General features: G+C 38.5%; 3 protein-coding genes across 12 annotated transcripts in view; 1 reads left to right on the top strand and 2 right to left on the bottom strand.

The window, feature by feature from the left end:
- Positions 1 to 5,071, bottom strand: part of nej (nejire) — a 34,246-nt gene extending 29,175 nt beyond the window's left edge. For 7 of the 9 annotated variants that reach the window (XM_069499221.1, XM_069499223.1, XM_069499227.1 and 4 more), the window contains exons 1-3: positions 4,504 to 5,071; positions 3,548 to 3,759; positions 2,224 to 2,428 (exon numbers count right to left, since the gene is read on the bottom strand). In XM_069499221.1, the coding sequence (XP_069355322.1) occupies positions 2,224 to 2,428; positions 3,548 to 3,759; positions 4,504 to 4,588 (502 nt within the window). In that variant the 5' untranslated portion in view covers positions 4,589 to 5,071. The remainder of the gene's footprint in view (positions 1 to 2,223; positions 2,429 to 3,547; positions 3,760 to 4,503) is intronic. The other 2 variants (XM_069499225.1, XM_069499226.1) reach the window with 1 other exon arrangement.
- A 567-nt stretch (positions 5,072 to 5,638) lies between these two features.
- Positions 5,639 to 7,957, bottom strand: ArgRS-m (arginyl-tRNA synthetase, mitochondrial). 2 transcript variants are annotated; one of them, XM_034969450.2, is made up of 3 exons: positions 7,784 to 7,957; positions 6,610 to 7,708; positions 5,639 to 6,213 (listed from the first exon to the last, which is right to left on the bottom strand). In XM_034969450.2, exons 1-3 carry the CDS (start codon positions 7,823 to 7,825, stop codon positions 5,714 to 5,716), a joined length of 1,641 nt encoding a protein of 546 aa, XP_034825341.1. In that variant the 5' UTR covers positions 7,826 to 7,957; the 3' UTR covers positions 5,639 to 5,713. The 2 variants fall into 2 exon arrangements, with proteins under 2 accessions (XP_034825341.1, XP_069355127.1); XM_069499026.1 differs by having other exon boundaries at positions 7,837 to 7,902.
- Positions 7,958 to 8,376: 419 nt separating this feature from the next.
- Oseg6 (intraflagellar transport protein Oseg6) lies at positions 8,377 to 21,656 on the top strand. Its single transcript, XM_034969457.2, has 20 exons — positions 8,377 to 8,565; positions 9,105 to 9,262; positions 9,870 to 10,094; positions 10,682 to 10,892; positions 11,244 to 11,524; positions 11,705 to 11,964; positions 12,220 to 12,440; positions 12,709 to 12,831; positions 12,968 to 13,155; positions 13,351 to 13,557; positions 13,885 to 14,096; positions 14,534 to 14,621; positions 14,994 to 15,185; positions 15,681 to 16,565; positions 16,770 to 16,878; positions 17,716 to 17,865; positions 18,142 to 18,235; positions 18,523 to 18,800; positions 19,912 to 19,988; positions 21,317 to 21,656. Exons 1-20 carry the CDS (start codon positions 8,554 to 8,556, stop codon positions 21,426 to 21,428), a joined length of 4,083 nt encoding a protein of 1,360 aa, XP_034825348.1. The 5' UTR covers positions 8,377 to 8,553; the 3' UTR covers positions 21,429 to 21,656.
- The last annotated feature ends 1,176 nt before the right edge of the window (positions 21,657 to 22,832 follow it).

The following is a 22,832-nucleotide window of genomic DNA, read 5'->3' as shown; positions in this document are numbered from 1 at the left end:
CCCAATGCCACACGACGCGTGTTTTAAATTTTCATTTTTTATTACTGTTTTAAACATAGTAATGCTGTTTTAAAATACAAGGGTAGGGCCCATACGCATTATGTATGCCAGTGGTTCAGAGCAATCAGTATGTTTAGTGTAAGTCGAACATTAGTTCATCTGGTTCATAATATTAACTATTGTAAAGCGTATTAGGCGCAATGCACATTCAAAGAGTGTACTGGAATCAAGGCGCAGCATGTTTTTTGATAACAACTAAACTTTATTTTCTTTAGCAGTATAGCAGTCCTTTGAGTCTCCAGTTCTGTATTCAGTAAACCATTTTCAACCTTATATTGAAGTAACTAAAGCTGAATTTTAGAATTTGGTCCCATTCCACTTCATTTCATGTGTTGGCCTTAAGATGAAGTTATGCTTATCCAGTGCCTTTATGCTCATGTGGAGTTAAATTACTGAAGACTACAGTTTGTAGGCCGATTGCGATTTATTTTACGGCAAAGCAAACAAAGCATCTCAGATGTCCGATCCGGAATTGTTTTAAGTCGCGAATAATCGATCAATGTCAGCTGAGGTGCGAAAATGGAAGATTCAGAGGGTCAAATAACAGAAATAAGAAGCTCAAGTATAAGCTATTGTAACACTTTTTTCTATGGAAATTGCATTTTTGGAATGATATGATTTAATTTTTGACAATTTCAACCGTATGTCAATGTAAATGAGTTTAAATTCATAAGACAATAGAAGCGACGTCTCTTCGCCATTCCACTCAACACTCCACGCCGAACACTCGCTGGTTTTGCTGTTGTAGAATCAGCGAAGCCTTTGCCTTTGGTTTCCCCTACAGATTCGCTCGCCTACAACGCAGCGAAGGCGAGCGAACGTTCGATATCCATCGGCCACGCCCACTATTCGCCTTCGCTGCTCGGTCTGCATGGCCTTACAGTGTCACCGCATAATGTGCAGGGAAACATCAATTCGCGTTATTGTAAAAACAGCCGTATTCTCATATGGTTACAGTTTAATTTACGTTTTTTGGATGCTTTAATATTCCCTTACAGTGTCACCGCATAATGTGCAGGGAAACATCAGTTCGCGTTATTGTAAAAACAGCCGTATTCTCATATGGTTACAGTTTAATTTGCGTTTTTTGGATGCTTTAATATTCCCTTACAGTGTCACCGCTTAATGTGCAGTGAAACATCAATTCGCGTTATTGAAAAACAGCCGTATTCTCATATAGTTACAGTTTAATTTACGTTTTTTGGATGCTTTAATATTCCCTTACAGTGTCACCGCTTAATGTGCAGTGAAACATCAATTCGCGTTATTGAAAAACAGCTGTATTCTCATAGGATTACAGTTTAATTTAACATAAATTAAACTCATTAGAGTGAATGAGTGAGTTGCTCAAATCCGGTGGTACGATTTCACGGTATTAAAGAGTAGTAAGAAAACAAAATTCTATTAACTTGTTCAGAATTCTGTGGTAAAGAAGAATGTAAACACTTGGTTAAAGAAGGCAAGATCTGCCTTTTGATTTTTTAATTTTATGTATTTTAAAGATGTACAATATAGATGGAATTGTTGTAGTTTCTGGCTTAGTGGCTTTTGGTAGTGTCACCACAGCACAATTTACTTCGCCAATGTCGCATAGATTGAAGTAAACATAAAGGAGGTTACTCAGTTTCAGAATTCATAGATGGACATATGGATGGATAAATTAAGAAAGAATATATATCATCTCAATCTCAATTTTACTTGTGGTTTGTTTTTAGGGATCCATATCTCAAAAGGAAAATCGGAACCCATATAGGATCACTTAGTTGTCTGTCTGTGTGTCTGTCAAGGAACCTACAGGGTACTTCCCGTTGACCTAGAACCATGAAATTTGGCAGGTAGATAGGTCTTATAGCAGACATAAGGGGAAAAATGTGAAAACCGTAAATTTGTGGTTACATCACCCAAAAAAAAAAAAAAATTGTGGTCATGAATGGTTATTTTCTACTTTCAAAGTAAGATAACTATATCAAGTGGGTTATCATATGAAAGGGCTTCACTTGTGCATTGTAAAACATATTTTTATTTTTTTTATGCATATCATTTTTGATTTATAGTGCAAAATGTCGAAAAAGGTACAGAACTCTCGGTGCGTGAGCCTGTAAAAGTAATTTTTTTATATGTCAATCAAATAATATATTACTTTAGTATAAAAAAGATACTAACCTTGAATGGAGCTCATGGGCATGGATGAATGCAATTGATTTGGATGGCTTGTATTTGGTATAAGTTGCTGATGCATGCCGCCCATCAGGTCCTTGGAGACGGACACGTTAGGCGGCGACTGTAAGTTAGGACTCTTACTGCCTAGACTCAACCCCAATGGGTTGTTGTGGCCAACTAAGCCACTCTTGTTGCCCTGTGAAAAGACCAGCAAACGACATAACATCATTAGTATAGGATACTCTCCAAATTTTCAATTACACTACTTAAAATTCTTCTTCTTCATAGCATTTGTCTTAGCTTATACCGGTTCTGCTTTCCTGCCGAGTCATGTCCCTACTTGAAATTATTTTATTTATATTCATGGAAAAATATAATATACATTTTGTCCCGACTTATCCATACTAATATTATAAATGCTAAAGTGTGTATGTGTGTGTATGTTTGTTACTCCTTCACGCAAAAACTACTGGACGGATTTGGCTGAAATTGAAATGGAATGGAGATACATTATACCCTGGATTAAGACATAGGCTACTCTTTATCCCAGAAAATCAAAGAGTTCCCGCGGGATTTTGAAAAACGTAAATCCACGCGGACGAAGTCGCGGGCATCAGCTAGTGATATATATAAATAATACTGGAACCAATTTAGTTGAAAGGAGATCGCCCATGAACGGGCCCTCTTTTGTGGCGTCGTGTCAAAACATTTTTTTTTTTATGTGTTATTTTTTTACGATTATGTTTTATAACGACTTTTTTTCACTCTATTATTGAAAATATCCACAATTACAGTTAGAATCGTAAACATGCATTTATTTTGAAGAAGTATTAATCAAATATAACCTCAATATCAGCAATATAAAAAATAAGATTTCTTTATATCCAGGGTGAATAAATAGAAATCGTTTGCAGAATATAAAGAGTTAATTATCTGTCTACAAGATAAAATTAAAACCATGGTGACATAACAATTATATAAGGGGGGGCCCAAAGCTCCTAAGAAAATGGGCAATCTCTTTTTGCAAGAATTTGATGTTGAAATAAATAGCAACTTATTACAATGTAATAAAGCGCAATTCAGCTCACACAACACTGCTTGTCTAAAATTTAGGTGATTTGTCTCTTTCTAGCACTTAAACTTTTATCCATCTCTCTCTTATTAAACTTACTTAGGAGCTGTCGAAGGGGAGTGCTGCCATAGGCATATTTCCTGGGTCAGTGTGACATGATCTAGTGAGCCGGGCTCCGCCTACCTATACAGTATATACTAAGAAACTATATAACTAAGAAAAGTGTGAATAATTCCATCAGTCCCAGATACTCACTTGTTGTATGAGATGATTGTTTATTTGTCTCTGCATGGCAGCCGTTGGGTCATCCCCATTCAACTGCTGTTGGGCCATTTGTCCCCCGGGGCCGGGCCCCTGCGCCGGGGGCTTGGGCCCTGCCACACCGGGCTGTTCTCCCCAGGAACCCATCAATTCATCAGGAAGATCTTTCTCCAGGTCGAACATGTCCAGGTTTGAGAACCCGGAATCTAATAAAAGTAAGGAGGAACTTAGATCTAATATAATATTTTTTCAAAATTTTACTGGGTCTAGAGAATTTATATTGCTATCACATCATACATAAGTATCATAGGATATATTGTGATATAATGTACATTAAAGTGTAGTTATTAGCTAAGAAAGTATTTGACTGTTACAATAACAAAAGTTAAGTAGGTCACCCATCATTGTTAACAATCAAATGTCAATATCAAGTTTAATGTATTAAACAACTTTTCTTAAAATAATGATACATGTATTTGTATTATGCTGATAATTGGTGATTTAAACTGAATACTAAGAAATTTTAAAAAACTTATTGGGAGTTGAAACCCTGCCATGTTTTTATGTAAAACTTAAGCCTAGAGGCATATAAAAGAAAAAATTATAACCTCGAATTTTATTTTGCTTTCTTAACAAGAAACTTTAACTAATAACTTGTTAGAAAACTTTTTGACTGCTGTGATAACTAAGATTTGGTACTGACCAAAATATATCAAAATGTATCGAAAAAAATTTCATAACACGAAAATATTGAAAACTAATGAAATAAACCTAACTATATCAATATTTAAGCGATTCATTCGATCCCAGCAGTTCAAAAAACAATAATACGACGCAAAACTTGCACGGCGCTAACAAGAGCGACGGCAAAATGTCAAAATCATAGTATTGTAATAATGACAGCAGGGTTTGAACATCTCAAAAACTCAAAAAATTACAAAAATACTGACCTCCGGTGTCCGAAGAACCCTGGAAAGGGTCCCGCATCATCTTAGCCCGCTTGTTAGGCGGCTCCTCCACATGATGATCGGCCATGGCTCTGTTTACTAAACGTAAGCCGTCGTGAATATTTCGGCCCGCCGATTCAAATAACACTTTTATGTCTTATATCTTTAAGAAATAACATTTTAGAGCGATTTGTCATCCATCACATTGTAATTCACCCACATCCCGATCGTTCGATGTCCTCCAAACCATTGAAGGCACATATTAAAATTTCTCACTCAAGTATTCGCCATTACAAAGCTCCGAATCGAAGAGCTACACAGACCCTCTCACCATCTTCCGACGGAACTAGCACAATAAATGAAAACAATATCACCAGATTTCGCTACTTATTGGACCTTATTTTACCAATCTAACTACACGATTTCACTTAACACTTTAAAATATACGGAATGGTACAGTTTATGATAAATGATGTAAGAAAAAACAGAAAATTTACACGACAATTTCCGAAATACTTCTCAGTCTCTCCAGCGCAAAATGGCGGCTGTTGATGAAAACTTTTTCTACGCTTGTCAGAAAATGTCGGCCTATAAAGAAACAAAGCGCTGCGATTGGTCCGCGCATACCACGTGATTGCCGGAAGTGCCGACTTGACGCAGGATCGGTCCAATATTTCTGACGTCAACGCGTATAAATCCGAATGTTGTCGAAAATACCCGAACATTTTTCTGCTCAAATTATGTTATAATAATACACTAAAATAATTATTTTTGTTCCTCAAAAATCTCTAAAAGTGATAAACTATTGATTTTCACATGATTATTGACCATTTGTCTAAGGATTATGAACTAAATTATGATTTTTTGATAAAGTATTTCAATTTTCCCTCCTAATTGGGAGGGGTTCGTCAATAAGACGTGTCTCTAGGTCTATGGTCTCTAGGTCAACATAGACAAAATTTATTTTTTATACGCTATAATGCAAGGGTTTCATTTTGTTCTTCCTTAACAAAATCAAAAATTATGCAAAAATTAGTTTGGTAATTTTCTAAGGTTTTGAATTTTTTTCTCTGTACATTAGTATCAAAATATCAACAGACGAATGGTTGGATTACACAAATTAATAAAAACAGATTCATAATTATTTATACTTCATTTTATTATTCAAGACTTGATTATTGAATATCTTACAATTTATTTTAACAAAATAAAACTACATTTCATACAACGGTTTAACTCCTAAAACTTCCAATGCTTTTTTGATAGTAAGCCTGGCAGAATGAAAAACAAGAAGTCTTTGCTCACCAAGATCACTACCAACATTTTTTACTTTGAGCTCATTAAACATTCTATTAACATGTCTTGCTAGTCTAAATAAATAGTTAACTATTATGCATGCTTCATTTTCTAGAAGAGCTCTATTTAGTATATCTTCGAATCCTGCCAGTTCGCTCAAAACATCTCCTATGACTTCTTCATTTAGGCAGTTAGGATCACATTCATTTGGAAGGGCAACCCCAGCGTTAGATTCTAAACTCCATAGTCTACAGTGTAGGTACTGTAACTTTATCCCACTGTCTCCTTCGCTTTGTAATGCTCTGTCCCAATCAAACACATAGTCTTTTTGTCTACGTTGTTTTAAATCATTGATGATTACTGCGGTAGTACCCAATACGTCACAGGTTTCTTCATTAATAGCAGAACTTCTTGTGTCTGAAATTTAAATTGTAAGGGGTTACAAAATTTAGCAATTTTACAGTACACGGCAGACAGTACATCAACCTTTAGACGGAGATAGCAGATTTGTAGAGAGTTGTCTCTGTTGTTGAGACCGACAAAATGTCATATAGGTATGAGTGACAGAGACAATGCTCTACAAAGCCAAAATGTCATTCTGAAGGCTGATGTACATAACTTACTGCCGCATACTGTACATGAATTTTAAAATAAGTCTGGTGTAAGTATAAGTGTATCAAATACATTCAGACGTCAACTTCAGCATACTTCCAAGTAAATCAAAATGCTATAAATAGAATTCTTCTGGTTGTTGGCAGCTGTTGGCGCAAACATAGTGGATACACAGTTTAAGAAAATATTGGAGATATTTACTTTTAGATTCTTTTTGCTTTTCAAACATTTTTTCTTTGGCTTCATCTAATATATCATTTAAAAATACAACATTGCCACTCCTTGTGCTCATACCCTTTATCCTACCAAATTTTATGTGCTCACAGCCTTTCGTACAATCTTTGTCAAGTCTACTGACTATATCAAAAACTTTAGCAAAATGATCTGTCTGTGCATTATCTACAACATAAAGCATTTTGTCAAATCTGTACTTCCTGTGTCTGTCCAATAAAGCTGCTATATCTCTTGAAAGGTATAAAGTAGAATTATCACTCTTTAGAACGGTGACAGTTTTGTCCTTTACTTTTGCTACTTTTTTGCCTGAAACATCTGTGGTGATAATGTTTTGTCTCTCTAAATTTTGCATTATAGCTTTGATAGCTTCTCCGTTATAATCAGATTCCCAGTGATAATCATCAAATGTAATTCCTAATCTGTGGTATACTTTATTCAGCTCTTTGACTGTTATTGCACGAATTTTCCTCCAATTATCCAACTTAGCTCTACCTTGTTCTATATCTGAGAAGTATTGTTTAGCCTTACTCTGTACATTTTCATCGCTTGCTGCAAGTTTATTAGCCTCTACATATATGTCATATAATTGTTTTAAAGGATTTTCCAGTTCATTAACAGCAATATTTCTATATTCTAAACCATATTGTAAGAGACCAAACTGTGTGCCCCAATCGCCAAGGTAATTTAATCTTACTACATCATTATTAAAGTATTTATTTACATTAGCTATGAAATTACCAATGATTGTTGATCTCAGGTGTCCCACATGAAAAGGTTTTGCGATGTTCGGTGAACTAAAGTCTATCACTATTTTCTTTGGTTTACTATTCAACTGCGGTTCCTCGTTGATGTTTTCTAAAACACTTTTTATAAATTTATCTCTGTCAACATCAAATAAAACTTGTCCAATTTCATTTCTGCGAAACTCTAAATTTTTTTTTTCCAAATGCTGAATGGAATCACACGACAACTTTACAGTAAATACGTTTTCTTTATGTTTATAAGAAATGTGCATATTCTTATAATTTCTAACAATTCCATTTTTATCACATGAATGATTTATGATCTGCAATAAAAATAAATAATTTCAATAAATCTGTATGCAGTAAATGATATTAATATCGTAACTTAACTCATTTACCTGGCCGATTAATATGTTTATTAATCTAGAACTTATTCCCATTTTAAACTTACTGTATTAATTGAATAATTGTTTAAGATTGTAATTGTATAAAAACAAAACATTTTTTACTTTTATGACAGCTATCCCCAAAAACTAGAATCTAAAGCCGTAACTTTTAAAAAACACATAAAAATGTGAATTCAGAGCATCAGAGCAAGAATTTTAAAATAATAATTTTGCTCTATGATTTCAGATAATAAGGCATGGACAATTGTTGGACTATTACGGACTATTCTATAGTTAACGGACCATCCAGAGCTAGACCTTGTTTTAAAAAACATAGCTGTCAAAGTAGTGCCAAACTATTTTTGTTATCTGCTGCGTGATTGCGGTAGAATGACAGCTACAATGTCGATCACAATCACCTCTGATTGGTTGACGCTCGCTCCCTATTGGCTACAATGCATTGTTGCAACTAGAATAGCACAAATTCAGCCAATCACAACAATTGAGATTGTAATAATGAGTGATGCAGGTTTTACGCAATTGCCCTACTGTTTAATACTCTGGATAGTTGCCTAGCAACGAAAACATTTCAAAAGTCTCAAAAAATCAAAATGTATGAAAGTGTTGAAACTTGAAAACACAATGGTTGATACAATTTTGAAATTGAAAAATGAGATAACTTACTGTTAAAATGCCTTTTTAAAATTAATGAATTTGCTACCTGCGTAACTGATGTTCTATTCTTTACGTTGTTTAATATATTTGTTTTGTTCATAAACAGTATGACTCCTAAAGTAAGTTGAAAATATACGGTTGAAAAATTGCCCTAATTATAGTTTTTTTAAATCGAAATTTTTATCCGATTGAGTTAAATTATTATTGAGACATGCTCGAAAGTTTTTGATATGATAGTTATATAGCACCATCAATGTAAAACAAGGTGGGACACACCGCACAAGTCATACATATAAGCATTGTAAGCCTTGCATTAAGCTAGAAAACTATATTTTTTAGGGTTCCATAGAAACAAAGAACCCTTTAGCTTCGTCCAGTCCGTCTGTCTGTGTGTGAGCTGTTAGGTTGAAATTAGCTGTTACAGAAGCATATTATTTAAATGAAACATTAAAAAAATGGCCTCAACATGAAATGATGATTTTGGTTTATCCAATCCTTAAGTGATACTTACCTTGTCAAATAGGTATTTTAAAACCATTAGGAATTTTATTTTAGGGAACTTAATGTTTTAATGTCTGCCAAGTTTTTAGAACTCTATCTTGCATGTTCTTAACCTTGAGGCGAACTTGATCAGTTTTTTTGTTTTTATACTTTGCAGCTCTTGTATACAATCGAACAGCCTCATGGTCTGGGCGAGCTATATTTTCTGTGGCAGAAAGGCGAGTCCCACTCGCTGTTGGCCACCACAGGAACTGATGCTACAGTGGCCATCCATGATCGCTCTGGACAATTACTGGAAAGAATGAAGTTGCCAGGGTACTGAGATTATTTCAATTTATTCTGGTCATGATTTGATTTCATCTTCGGGTATGAAATTCTGGTCACATTACCCAAAAATATACCTATGGTGATACTGTCGTTTGAGCACACTCTCTTAATCCTTACCTCTTGTGAGAGATAAAAAAAGACAAGTGTTGTGCGATAGAAAGAGAGGCATTTATAAAATTATCACAGCATTGTGTAAGCTGAATTGCACTTTATTGTGTTGTAACAACAGTTGCTATTTATTCATCAATCATTCTTATATAGGTACATGGAAAGTTTGCACTTATAAACCTTACGGCACTTTTTCTTTCTGAAAATACATAATCACTCGGAAAAAAAAACCTGTTAAAGAAAACAAATAAATTTAGAAAGTATTTACCTAGTGTATTCTTCTTCTGATAATTTTTTCTTCAGCAAATCCAAGAGTTCCCACACGTTTTTTAAGGCTCATCTGCTATACAGATTTTACTTTTTGTCCCAGTGAATTAAAGAGTTCCAACAGGATTTGTAGGAACCTAAATTGTTGAAGGCTGTGGGAACCATCTATTACATAAATATTGATGACTAAGAATAGAAGATAATTATTTTGCTTTTACAGGCTCTGTGCAGGCATGGAATGGGACAACGACGGAGATTACTTGGCTATAATCACTCCAAATAGTAATACTGTATTGCTATGGGAATGCCATGCTAACAAGCGGGTGAACATTGAGACAGGCCTCCGCGAGCCTCCAACTTGCTTGGCTTGGTCATATGGGGAGCCCTTGTTGGCTGTTGGGACACAGAAAGGAAACTTGTCACTGTATAATCATCATACTACAAAGTTAGTAATACATTAAATTACAATAAATCAATTAATAAAGCCTGTAAATTACAATCAGTCAAAGAATGAAGCTTGGAAATTATAATCATTCAAAAAGTAAAGCCTTTAAATTACAATCAGACAAAGAATAAAGCTTATAAATTACAATCAGTCAAATAATATAGCTTGTAAATCACAATCAATGAATAAAGCCTGTGAATTACAATCAATCAATGACTAAAGCCTGTAAATTAGAATAAATGAATAAAGTCTGTAAATTGCAATCAATCAATAAAGTTTAGAGATTTATTACATTGTACATTTATTTTATGTTTGATACACAATCCGGTTTGAGGGCCATTTTTCATGTTCAATATTCTACAAAACTGATATTGTTTGAATTTTGTTTGAATATATAATTTTTATTAGCTAAAACGACAAAACATTTTCACAAATATATCTAGGTACAACTGTTTTAAAGAACAAAATATCCTGTTTAAAACAAAAATCATAATAATATATTTAAGTAGGTACTGTTTTTTTTGTGTTTAACTGTTTAATACAGTTAAAAAAAAAATTGTTGAAAACAATGCCAACCCTGGTTATAGGAGGATACCCATAATAGGTAAGCACACGAAGAAGATAACTTGCGCCGCGTGGAACAGGGACAGTATACTGGTACTGGCATCCGATGATAAGAATCTATCCATCAACAACTCCGACGGGGACACACTACGGATGATCTCGTTGCGGGATGTACCCAACGATCTACAGTTCTCAGAGATGAAAACTGATGAGAGGGTTGCGGGAGAAAATACGGTAAGTATACTGGTACTGGCGTCCGATGATAAGAATCTATCCATCAACAACTCCGACGGGGACACCCAACGGATGATCTTGTTGCGTCATGTACCCAACGATCTACAGTTCTCCGAGATGAAAAGTGATGAGAGGGTTGCGGGAGAAAATACGTCAAAATACGAAAATAAAAACAATCAACGTCAAATACACTCTTTACTAGGGGTGTTACGGATATTCGCATCCGCATCCGCAAATGCAAAACATTCGCATTAATTTAGACAACCGCATCCGCGGATGTGTACTTGTCAAAATATTGGCATCCACGACAACCCTGCTCTGTATCTTTAATATCGTGCTTCCCCATTTCAGATAAGTCTCGTAGTAGCAAAACGAACATTATACCTATACAACCTCCTCAACCCAGAGAACCCGATAGAATTAGCGTTCCAGCAGCGTTACGGTACGATAGTCTCATACAAGTGGTACGGGGACGGGTACATTCTCATCGGGTTCAGTAACGGGTACATCATATCGATATCCACTCATATCAAGGAAGTTGGGGAGGAGCTGTTCCAAGTCAAGAACCATAAGGACAGTTTGACTGAGGTCGCTGTGTTCAACGGACAAGCAGCATCTTGTGGGGATGGACAGTAAGTATAAGTAGTCTCTTTTTAAAGTGGGTGCATGAATCGGTGGAGATGACCAAACTCCGACAAAATAAAAATAATAAAAATAAAAATAATAAAAAATAAAAATAATAAGTTTCTACGCGTAATTTTCACCGGTGGTCAGTCCTTAGTATTTTCGCTTATGGCATTATTATATTTCAGACTAAAACTAATATCAGTATGGAACAACGGTGAGGTGTCCGGCTCAGTGATCCCAGTAGGAGGCGCTGAACGATGTGCGTGGAGCGCAGACGGGCGGCTGCTGGCCGCGGCGGGGCGCGGCTACCTCAGCGTGTACGTCACCAGCCTGCCATCGCTCTGCGCCGCGCACGGCACGAGAGTCGTCACTCTGACCAACCTCACTGAGGTGACCGTGTACCAGTGCATCGCTGTGGGGGACGAGCCGGAGCCTGTCAACAAAGGTAACTAAAAGATTTCAGAGGATTCCAACGAAATTGACAGCGTAATTTAAAGATTGATATACCATTGTAAATTCGGAACAGACGGAAACGTTTAAGTGCGGAAACCAGCCCAGAGTGAAGAAGAAGAAGAAGACCATTGTAAATTGTCGCTCAGCCATGAGTCATGTATCATCAATGTTTTAGAATGTTTTGGGATGAAATGAAAAATTTTGCGTGTTCCACCAAAGTAACTGAGTGGTGAACTGTTGATTCCAGCGGAACCGACAGCGTTAGCGAGCTACAACTTACCGTCAGAGCCCAGCGTCATAGGCCTGGGCGCGGCTCACGTGTGCGTGGTGAGCGGACAGGTCGGTTCCTTCTACCCCCTGGGTGGCGGGCCCGCACTAAGGAGACATTACCCGGCCACTGTGGAGACGTTAAGGGTGTCGGGACAATACGCCGCGGTTACATATCAAGGACGAGCTATGTTGCATTCCGTAAGTATTTTACAGACTACTGACGACCCGCCCCAACAAAAAAAAAAAAAAAAAAAAAATGAATTTGTCAAATATGTGCATTGGTTCTGGACCCTCCACATACACAAACTCCATAAATTCATACTCTTCATTCTTTATAATATAAACTACCTTATGCCTGGAAAGTCAGGGTAAATTCTCATAAATCTCGTAAGAATTCTTTGTTTTCAAGTATTAGATGACTTGGATGCAAGCTACGAATTGAGGATCTGTTTAATTGGTATCGCAGATTGAGACTCCGGAACCAACGGAGCCGGAACGGGAGGCGATGCTATTCCCCGAGCCGCACATGCAAGGAGCCAAAATTGTTGACATTCACTTGACCAGTGATTTCTTTATATTCGTCACTGAGGTAAGTTACATGATCGAGAAAATTTGTCCACGTAGGTTTTCTGAACTTATTTTGGGGAAGAAGTCGTTCAACACTTGTGTCATGTTTGCGAAAACCTTTAGCTCGTTAAATACCCAAAAATCTGGGCTTCTTACAGCACGGACACATCGAATACTTTGGTCTAGAGGAATGGCGGACGTGTTCCCGCTACCGCCACGCGTGCGGCGCGGTGGCATTGCACTGCGACATCAGTGGAGCACGCGCCTTGCTGCTGGACGAGCGTCGCCGAGCGCACGTGTATTGCGCCCCGGCGGCCGAGTTGTGTACCATGCCAGATCAGCTCACGTGAGTATTGGGTCTAGAGAACTGGCGGACGTGTTCCCGCTAATTGGTGGCATGTATTCCTTGCTTTTCCTGCTTGTTTGATGGGAGGGCGGGCGGTGCATGTCACATGCTGCTGGCATAGAGATTAGTCTGTTTTGGTGGACTATATAGTGGTTCCTTGTATACTTTCGGATTAAGTTTGGCTCTTGTTTCCAGAGTGAAAAGTGCAATATGGGACATATGCCTGTCGGATCGCAACGTGTTCGCGATATACACGGGGGAGGCAGTTCACACGTACTACTACTCGCCGGCGTCCACCGCTGGCTCGCACGTGGACTTCGTGGCCAGCACCACTGTGCTACCCGATCAGATACCGCTCATACTGTTCTCTGGGGATGTCTACTGCTATGCTGTTGGTGGCAAGTGAGTATATCGTTTGCTTTTATTTTTATTTTTTGAGTTTTACTTTTAGGGTGTTCAGAAATTTTTCGATATGTTAATTAGTTTTGGTAGTTTTTCGCATCTGACTAATGCCTATAATATCTCAGTATATATCTTGAGTTGCTAATGACATTTCTTTAAGGCTTTCTTCAGTTCGGAGGGTTCTCGTATTGAAAGTTGCAAGATAGACCTTTTTTGTTGATTTAAAGACAGAAAAGAGAAAAAAGTATAGCGGGAATAATCTATGTTTTAAATGGAAATTACTCACGATAGTCTAAACACTAAAACACTATTATTATATCATTGCAGTGTAATGAAAATAGCTCTGGACTCGCATAATACAAGCGGTCTAGCAGACGCAGACACAGAGAAGCGTCTAGCGAACCAAAGGAAGCATATCGAGAAACTGCTACTTCTGCGACGCTTCTCTGAAGCGTGGCTGTTTTGTGACGCAGTGGACGAGGAAGAGATGTGGAGGAAACTTGGCGAAGCGGCGATTTCTGAGCTTAATGTAGAATTTGGTAAATATTTGGTGGGCATGTCTAAACTTAAGGCTAGTTCAGACTACTATATTATATATACTGCTAGTATTTTAGTCGAGTAGCGAGTAATTTAGTAGCTAAAAGGCGTGTCGTACTGCGTGGCCTGTCGCTAAGAGTGAATAGGCCTAGAAGATGCCTATTCACTCTTGATTTGAAGGTACCCATATTATAATTGGAGCAAATTGATGCTGGAAGGGTGTTCCAAATCTTAGCGGTTCGAATCAGAAATAATAAGGCAAATAGCTTCGTACGTATCCGTGAAATTTCGACTACGTACGGGTACAGACCTTGGCGATGCCTTGCGTTATAAAATTGCGGGATCGTAGAAAGGTGAAGGACGAGCCAGGTCGAAAAGTTCTAAAACGCTTAACATTTCGCAGAGTGTGCAAAAGTCTGTAGATATATTTTCCTTATAGCCATTCGTGTTTACACGCGTTTGAGCGACGTGGCCATGGTGTGGGCTCTAGAAGACGCCTCGAACATAGAAGAGCTGCCAATCCTAAGGTAGAACATTTTAAATCCATACTTCCATACTAATGTTATAATTGCGAAAGTGTGTCTGTCTGTCTGCTAGCTTTTCACGGCTCAACAGTTAGCAGATTTTGATACATCCCGGGGAAGTACACAGGCTACTTTTATCCCGGAAAATCAAAGAGTTTCCATCGGATTCTTAAAAGCATATCTGTTTTACTGATTTATACGAAATTTGGTACAGAGGTAGGTAGCTTGCGTCCCATAAATTGACATAGGCAATTTTTATCATCGAAAATCAAAGAGTTCCCACGGGATTTTCAAAAATTCTTAATTCATATAAAATTCAAACATTTGCTTGAGTTGCGTCCCATTTTCATACATTAAAGATGTTTTCATTATCAGTGGCTTGCTATGCGCGTGTCTGGGCAAGGGCGATGCCGCAGCGCGTTGGTTAGAGAGCGGCAACAGTCTGTATGCCTTGGACTTACACGCCGCGCGAGGCGAGTGGGCGCGCGCGGCAGACATCGCCGCCGTGTCGTGCCCCAGCAAGGCGCCCGCCATCACCCTGCACCAGGCCACACACGCGGAGCTCACGTGAGTCATTCCCTCTCCCTGCGTCTATTGCTCTTTGCTGAGCAATCAGAAAAACAAAATGGTGACCCCTTGACAATCACTGTGGTGGCCTTCACAAACAAGCGGCTAGTCTATAAGCATTGGATTGGCATACCAAAGTTGGTAGAGCAAAGTACCGTCCTTATCCGAAGATAACTGCATGGTCGTCAGCTGATAAACGTCCACTGCTAAACATATGTCTCTTATACCCACCAGTCACCACAATAATTGTGCCGCTTGTAATCTAGCTCGACTCGCTTGATGTCGACTGCCATAGCTATTAAAGGACTGCCAACATTGCGCTTTGAAGACAGAGAAGATAATTGTTGGATTGTATAAGAGTCAAGTCCTACAAACCTACCTACATTCAATTAACAAATTATTCTTTTATTAATTGTTCAAGATCAAATCCATGTATGTGTGTAACAAGATAATTGAAAATAATTATGTTTTATTATTATTATATTATAATTTCAGGGCAGACTATCACGAGGCACTCGCTAATTACGAGAAAAGCATGATAACCGAAAACACCAACGACGTGAAAGTCAAAGAACACAACGCAAAATGCGAGGCGGGAATCGCCCGTATGTCCATACGATGTGGTGACGTCATGCGAGGAGTCACCACCGCCATGAAATACTCTCATGATATCAATTTATTGAAAGACTGTGCGCAATTGCTCGAAGAAGAGAAACAGTACAGTCACGCTGCTGCATTATACGATCACGCGGGAAATACCGAAAAAGCGGCATTCCTATACATTAAACTAAAATCCTGGCTAAAAGTCGAGTCTTTGATCCCAAAAATAAACTCCCCAAGCATTCACTTACAATACGCAAAAGCTAAAGAAGCAGAAGGTAGATATACTGACGCTCTAAAATCTTATTTAAAAGCTCAAGATTTCGAATCGGCTATACGACTGAATTTAGACAAATTAGACGATATAGATGAAGCAGTCAATTTAGTCCAGGAAACCAAATCCGTTCAAGGGGCGAAAATGGTTGCAAATTACTTTCAAAATAGTGACGATCCCACTTCTGCGATAAAATTTTTGGTTATGTCTCTGTGTTATGACGAAGCGTTCCAACTTGCAAGGAAGAATGGGAAGTTGCATCTGTATGGGGAGATTTTGATACAGACTTCTCAAGCGAGGCCGGAGGATTTCAAAAGCTTAGCCTTGCATTTCGAAGGGGAGAAGAATTATTTGTTGTCTGGAAAGTTCTATTTCCACGCGGGGGAGTATAATAAAGCGATGACGCATCTGTTGAAGGCGGGTAGTTCGGAGGGGGAAGAGAATGAAGCGATTTCGGTAGCTATTGATGCGGCTGCAGCTAGTGATGATGAACGCTTGACAAGAAGGTAAATGAAAGTAAAGTTTTATTTCATTATCGATTCGATATCGAATGTGAAGACTAAATTATTGCCATGTCATCTAAATGTAATGGAATTTCTTTGAATTCGCAAAATTTTATTTGTTGTAAAAGTACAATTTACATAAGTAGTTTAAAAAGCAAAAATCAAAAATATAATAAAAAGTGTTAAAAAGGCTTTTGGTTTATTCAGATTGATAGAATTCCTCTTGGGAGAAGCAGATGGTAATCCTCGAGATCCAAGGCACCTGTTCCGGTTATATATGGCTAAGAAACAGTTTATGGAAGCTGCCAAGACTGCAGTGAGTTTGTGACTTTAAACTTTCTACTCACTTGATGTTTTAGGCCAGGAACGAATCTAGCGAAAAAATGCGCGCAGAAATTCCCCTCGCCACTTTATTCGCGAAGCGCGTCCCTGCTATTTGAAAACATTGCAACAAAATTCTGAGAACGGAGTTTGTTGCGTTATTTTCCGTTACGACGTGTTTCTGGTGTTAGGCTAGAGTGAACTCTGATTAAGGTCAGTCTTAAGACACTACTAAAACAAGACAGAACGAAAAAGGAAAGAAAGAAAAACGTTTGTCTTAAATTGTGCCACATAATGTATGTTATAAAGAGTTGTTATTACGACGCTTCTTCCACTTGAGTACTAAGCCAGCAAGTCCTAAGCAGAAGAGCCCCAACAAACTGTCATGTGTGGCACATCCCGAAAAAAGGTTTCAGTTCAGCATTATGCTGCTGTTTTGATACACAAGAGCATACAGCGCTGATTTTCAGCTAGGATCCTGAACCGGGTGACGTCATGAAACTATGCTATCAACTTAACCTACATAATACTAGCAATTACACTAACAATAATTTATCGGCATGATATCCGATCATGATATCGGCATATAAATGTCAGCGTTATATCGCTGATATAATTCTGAAACAAATCTGAGCAAATTCAAAGTACGCTCTTTAGATCTCAGCCTTTCTATGTAAAGTTGAAAGACTTTAACATTTTGTTCGGATTTATCGTCTCACTTTAGCAAGTGTTTGTTTTACCTTTTGAGTTGGTTGATTTGCTCCTATTTGATTAACTTTTCGATGTAAAAATCTTGGAATCCCTTAATATGCTCTTTGTGTATAATGTGTAGGTAATCATAGCGGGCGCGGAATGCTCAGCGGGACGATATCGGGAGGCGCGCGACGTAGCGCGCGGTTTGTGCGCGGCGCTGCGTGCCCGCGGCGTGCCCGTGCCGAGGGACCTTATGAGAGCAGCAGTTTTATTGCATTCATATATTTTGGTGAGTATAGCTTTTTTATACTACTTTTGGAGTTTGGTTTATTTTGGAGCAGTCGAATATGATCTCAATAACGGGGATTTATATTTATGTTAAAAGCTCGTGATTTAGCTAGCGGATTTTGTACGTCGTTGGCGACCGAGTAGCTTGTGAGAAAGGGTGTTCTATTGCATTCTAATAAATATTATTTTTACGAAACTGGTAACGAAACACTGGTTTCGTACTCGGCTGAAGCGGATATTTCTAAGTGAATGATTATACTTTTTGTTTTTGATTCAGGTACGCACACATGTGAAGCGTGGTCGCCACGACCTCGCCGCGCGGCTGTTGCTGCGGACGGCTGCTGAAGTGTCGTTTTTCCCGACGCAGCAACGTAAGTAACTTAAGTAAAGTCACTGCCACTTATAAGTCGTATCGGCAAATTTCGTTTGCGCAAAAAAACGCAGAGATCTATAGAGCGCACTTTGACTTTGCTCAGACTTAAGATTGAGTTAAAACGAGACAGATTTATGTGAGAGATATAGCTCTGTTTCGTTTTAACTCTGTCTTAAGTCTAAGCTAAGTCCGAGTGCGCTCTACAGATTGTGTTATAAGTTTCTTATTTCTTCCTTTTATATGTCTTTTTACAACCAATTTAAAGCTTTTGTTTTGTGTGTACAGATCAGGTATCAATTTTGACGTCCACGGTCATCGAATGCGGTCGCGCGGGGTTGAGGCACCAAGCGCACCACTGGGCACGCGCGCTCATGCAGCCCGAGTATCGCGAACAGATCGATCCTAAATACGTGAAGAAGATCGAATCCGTAGTGCGTCACGCGCCGCGCGACGTCGCGCTGCCTGAGCCCACCGCGCCGTGCCCGCAGTGCGGTGCGGACCTGCCCATTGCGGAGCTGACGTGTGCGCGCTGCGAGGCCGATGTGCCCTTCTGTCTCGCTACGGTAAGTGTTATTTTTTAAATATAATATGACCATCATTACAGTACCCGGCAAACAACTTGAGTATTGACCTGATTGGCTGGCGAATGGCGGGTGCACGCGATTGCTTGATCAGTCGGCGCGAGTGCATTGTATGGATAGTTGAAACTCGTTCTTCCTAAATTCGAGAAGGAAATAAAGTCCGTAGTGCGTGACGTCGTGCCGCCTGAGCCTACCGCGCCGTGCCCGCAGTGCGGTGCGGACCTGCCCATTGCGGAGCTGACGTGCGCGCGCTGCGAGGCCGATGTGCCCTTCTGTCTCGCTATTGTTTATCGTATAAGCATCACCATCATCATCACTTCAGCCTACGAACGTCCAGTGCTGAACATAACAACATGAAGTACCAAATTGTGGTGAATAGGCTAGTTGACACTTTTTTAAAGTAGGAATTAAATGGTTAATCTATATATATATAAAAGGAGAAGGTGACTGACTGACTGACTGACTGACTGACTGATCTACCAACGCACAGCTCAAACTACTGGACGAATTGGGCTGAAATTTGGCATGCAGATAGCTATTATGACGTAGGCATCCGCTAAGAAAGGATTTTTGAAAATTCAACTCCTAAGGGGGTTAAATAGGGGTTTGAAATTTTGTAGTCCACGCGGACGAAGTCGCGAGCATAAGCTAGTAAAATATATTATGTTCAATAGAAATGGTTAATATTTGGTCAATAGAAAATGGTTAATATTTGTTAAATAGAACAAAATATATTAACCATTAAAACCATTAAGACCAAAAAAATTAATACTACATTTTTTGCGCCCTGAAAACTGTAAAACTTTAATTTAAACATATATTTTTCTTAGACAGGTGAAAACACTGTCGGTCATGTTGGGCCGATAGATTATCTGTGCTCTGACGTCATGCATTTGTAAACAGCAGCAGAACCACCCAAATTTTAAATAATCATGACTAGTTTACATGAAAAATATAGTGATGATTGTCGTTATTATATTGATATAAAGACCCCAGAATTTTTTTCTTTTGCTTCTTATTTAAGTACTTTTTCCCCAATGGCCTTCATAAGCTGTATAATAGTTTTTCAAGAATGCAATTTATTTATTTCCAGGGTCTACACATAGTGAAAGACGATTTGACCGCTTGTCCCGAGTGTGATTTTCCTGCCATTTTGTCCGAATTCAAAGAGTAAGTTTTAAAAAATTCATTTTAGGTTTAACTAGCTTATGCTCGTGACTTCGTCCGCGTGGACTAGGTACACAAATTTCAAACCCCTATTTCACCCCCTTAGGGATTGAAAATCCTTTCTTAGCGGATGTCTATGTCATAATAGCTATCTGCATGCCAAATTTCAGCCCGATCCGTCCAGTAGTTTGAGCTGTGCGTTGATAGATCAGTCAGTCAGTCAGTCACCTTTTCCCTGTTATATATTTAGATTTTACCTAACTAACCATCAAGTCCTCGCGCGCCGGCTCACTACTGAGCACGGTTTCCCTCTCAGAATGAGAAGCCTTTGACCATAGTGTAACACGCTGGCAAAGTGCGGGTTGGCAGACTTCACACTCCTTTGAGAACATTATAGAGAACTCTTAGATATGCAGGTTTCCTCACGATGTTTCCTTCACCGTTAAAGCGAGTAATAACTTACTTAAAACGCACCTAAATCCGAAAGTTACCATACCAAATTAATACCACCGACCATATCCAGCTTTCTAAGGGCGCTTCAAATTTGCTGCAAAGTGCAGTGCTACGGCCACGCTGCTTTGTGAATATATATTATTTCGATCGACGAACTGCTGCGCGGCCGCAGCGCTGGTGTAGCGCTGCAGTCGCGCGGTTTAATTTGTATGGATTTACAATGCAGCGCTGCCTCAACACTTATTTGAAGGCGCCCTAAGAGCCCTCGCCCATGGCGACTTTTTGTAGCGATGCTGTCGCGCGTTTACTAAACACACGCCAGCATCACTACTAACGCGTGTTAGTCGGATTAGCAACGCGCTACTGCATCGCGACTGTATCGATGCAAACGCGCGACCGTGTCGGACGACATCGGGGAAAGAACGGAGGGAGGGTGGCGCATGAATGGAGAACTAAGCATCAGTGCAACATTTTTTTCTCGTTTGCATCGAGACGGAAGCGCGACAGTATCGCGTTTGCATCGCGACTGAATCTAAGACCGTGGGCGAGGGCACACAGCTAGCGACCGCTTCGTGACTGTATCGATGCGGAAGCGCGACAGCATCGCTACAAAAAGTCGCCGTGGGCGAGGGCTCTAAATGCAGCCCAGCAGTGTAATAGGAACTGACTGGGATATGTCAATTAAACATGAGCATGCACTGATTTATTATTTATGTTTTCAATCTTTCGTGATGTTTAAATATGGCTATCCTAAATGGAAAATGAACGCGTTAAAATAAAATCCTACCAACATTTGAAATTGGGAAACAAAAAGTGGGATTCTATAATTAATTAATGAGAAATAAGCCCGTTATAATTCCTCAAAATTTTATTGGTAGAATTCTACGCGAGGAAGGGAAGTGTCCGATGTGCGGCGAGGCCGTGGACTACAGAAGACTTGGCAAAATTGATGATGTGACGTTATATTTGGACTATAAGTCCAGTGAATAAGATTCAAATTGCAATGAATTTAAGTGTAACTGATGTGATTACTATCCGTCCTTGTAGAGATAAGATCGATTTAATAATCGCCGCAAATTAGCTGTTATCTTTAGTTACGTTGATTTTGTCAATTACATAATATTATATAGTATTACTAAGTATTTTAATATAAGTACCTATAGATTTTTGGAGATAGTGAAATCGTTTGTGATTTTTATGTTAAATAAATGAGTTTAAAACATATTATTCTCTTAATAATTTTAAATACACATCAAAAATTGCGAACCGGCAGGAATCGAACCCGCGTCCTTCAAGTGTAGGTAAAACCACTATAAAAATTATAAAATATATTATTCTCTTGTAACCTTGGTAATTCAAAATCCGATTTTGGATTCAAACAGTTTTTGTCAGAGATACATTATACAAGTACAGTACGCGGCCGAAAGTAGTGTACATCGGCCTTTAGAATGACATTTCGGTTTAGTAGAGCGTTGTCTCTGTCACTCCTACATATAAAACAAAATTGAATTGAAGTTATAGAATAACTGGGCATAGATGAGGCTCGACGACGTAGATAGAATAATAGGCAGATATAAGTACTGTGTAACCGCGTATGAGATAGCGATAGCACGACGTAACGATGAATAACACGACAATTATTACCATTGTTTAGTAGTCAATATTTGTATTAAACGTTGTTTTATGTGAAAACAAGTAAAAAACTCATGAGAAATACAATTACGCCACGAATTCTCAAAGTTTGTTTTGCAACTTCTTGTAAGTATGTATTCTTGAAAAAAACCAGTTACACGATAAGGGACAAAAATAGGTTAGCTGCGTCTCTGTTTATCACATTAGTAACTTTATCTGTGCTCTCTTTTTAGTGCGAATGAGAAAGCAAACGTTCCTGCATCTACCTTTATTACTCTATCTACGCTCGACGACCATAACAAAGGATACTTATAGAGAGTCGAAGTGCATCCAATCTCATTCATACTTACAAGCCTAACTTAATCCGAATGTAATGTCATGTTGCAACTTCAGATTCGACTGCTTGTTTTGTACTGTACTTACTTCTCCGTTCCTCAAAAAGAACCAAGGAATCCTTGAATAGACCTAGGTCAGATATTACGTATGATTAGGTTGAAATAAAAACGTAAATAGTGATGAAACATTTAATTTTCATTTGAAAGTATGCCAAGTTGTAGTTACACGTTCGATACCTGAGATTCAAATGAAATGTGAAACACAATTGTTGGTATATATTATACAAAATGTATGAGGACCATCCCGGCATGACCCGCTAAATATCTACTTCAGAATTTGTTGGATAAAGTTTATTAAAAGCTTCTTGGTTTGAAGAAGACAAGAAGGAAATAAAGTTATGTGATCGTCGTTCAGAAAATATGCAAA

The sequence above is a fragment of the Maniola hyperantus genome, chromosome 6 (genome assembly GCF_902806685.2).
Source record: "Maniola hyperantus chromosome 6, iAphHyp1.2, whole genome shotgun sequence".
NCBI lineage: Eukaryota > Metazoa > Arthropoda > Insecta > Lepidoptera > Nymphalidae > Maniola > Maniola hyperantus.
This window is presented reverse-complemented; position numbering and strand designations above follow the sequence as displayed.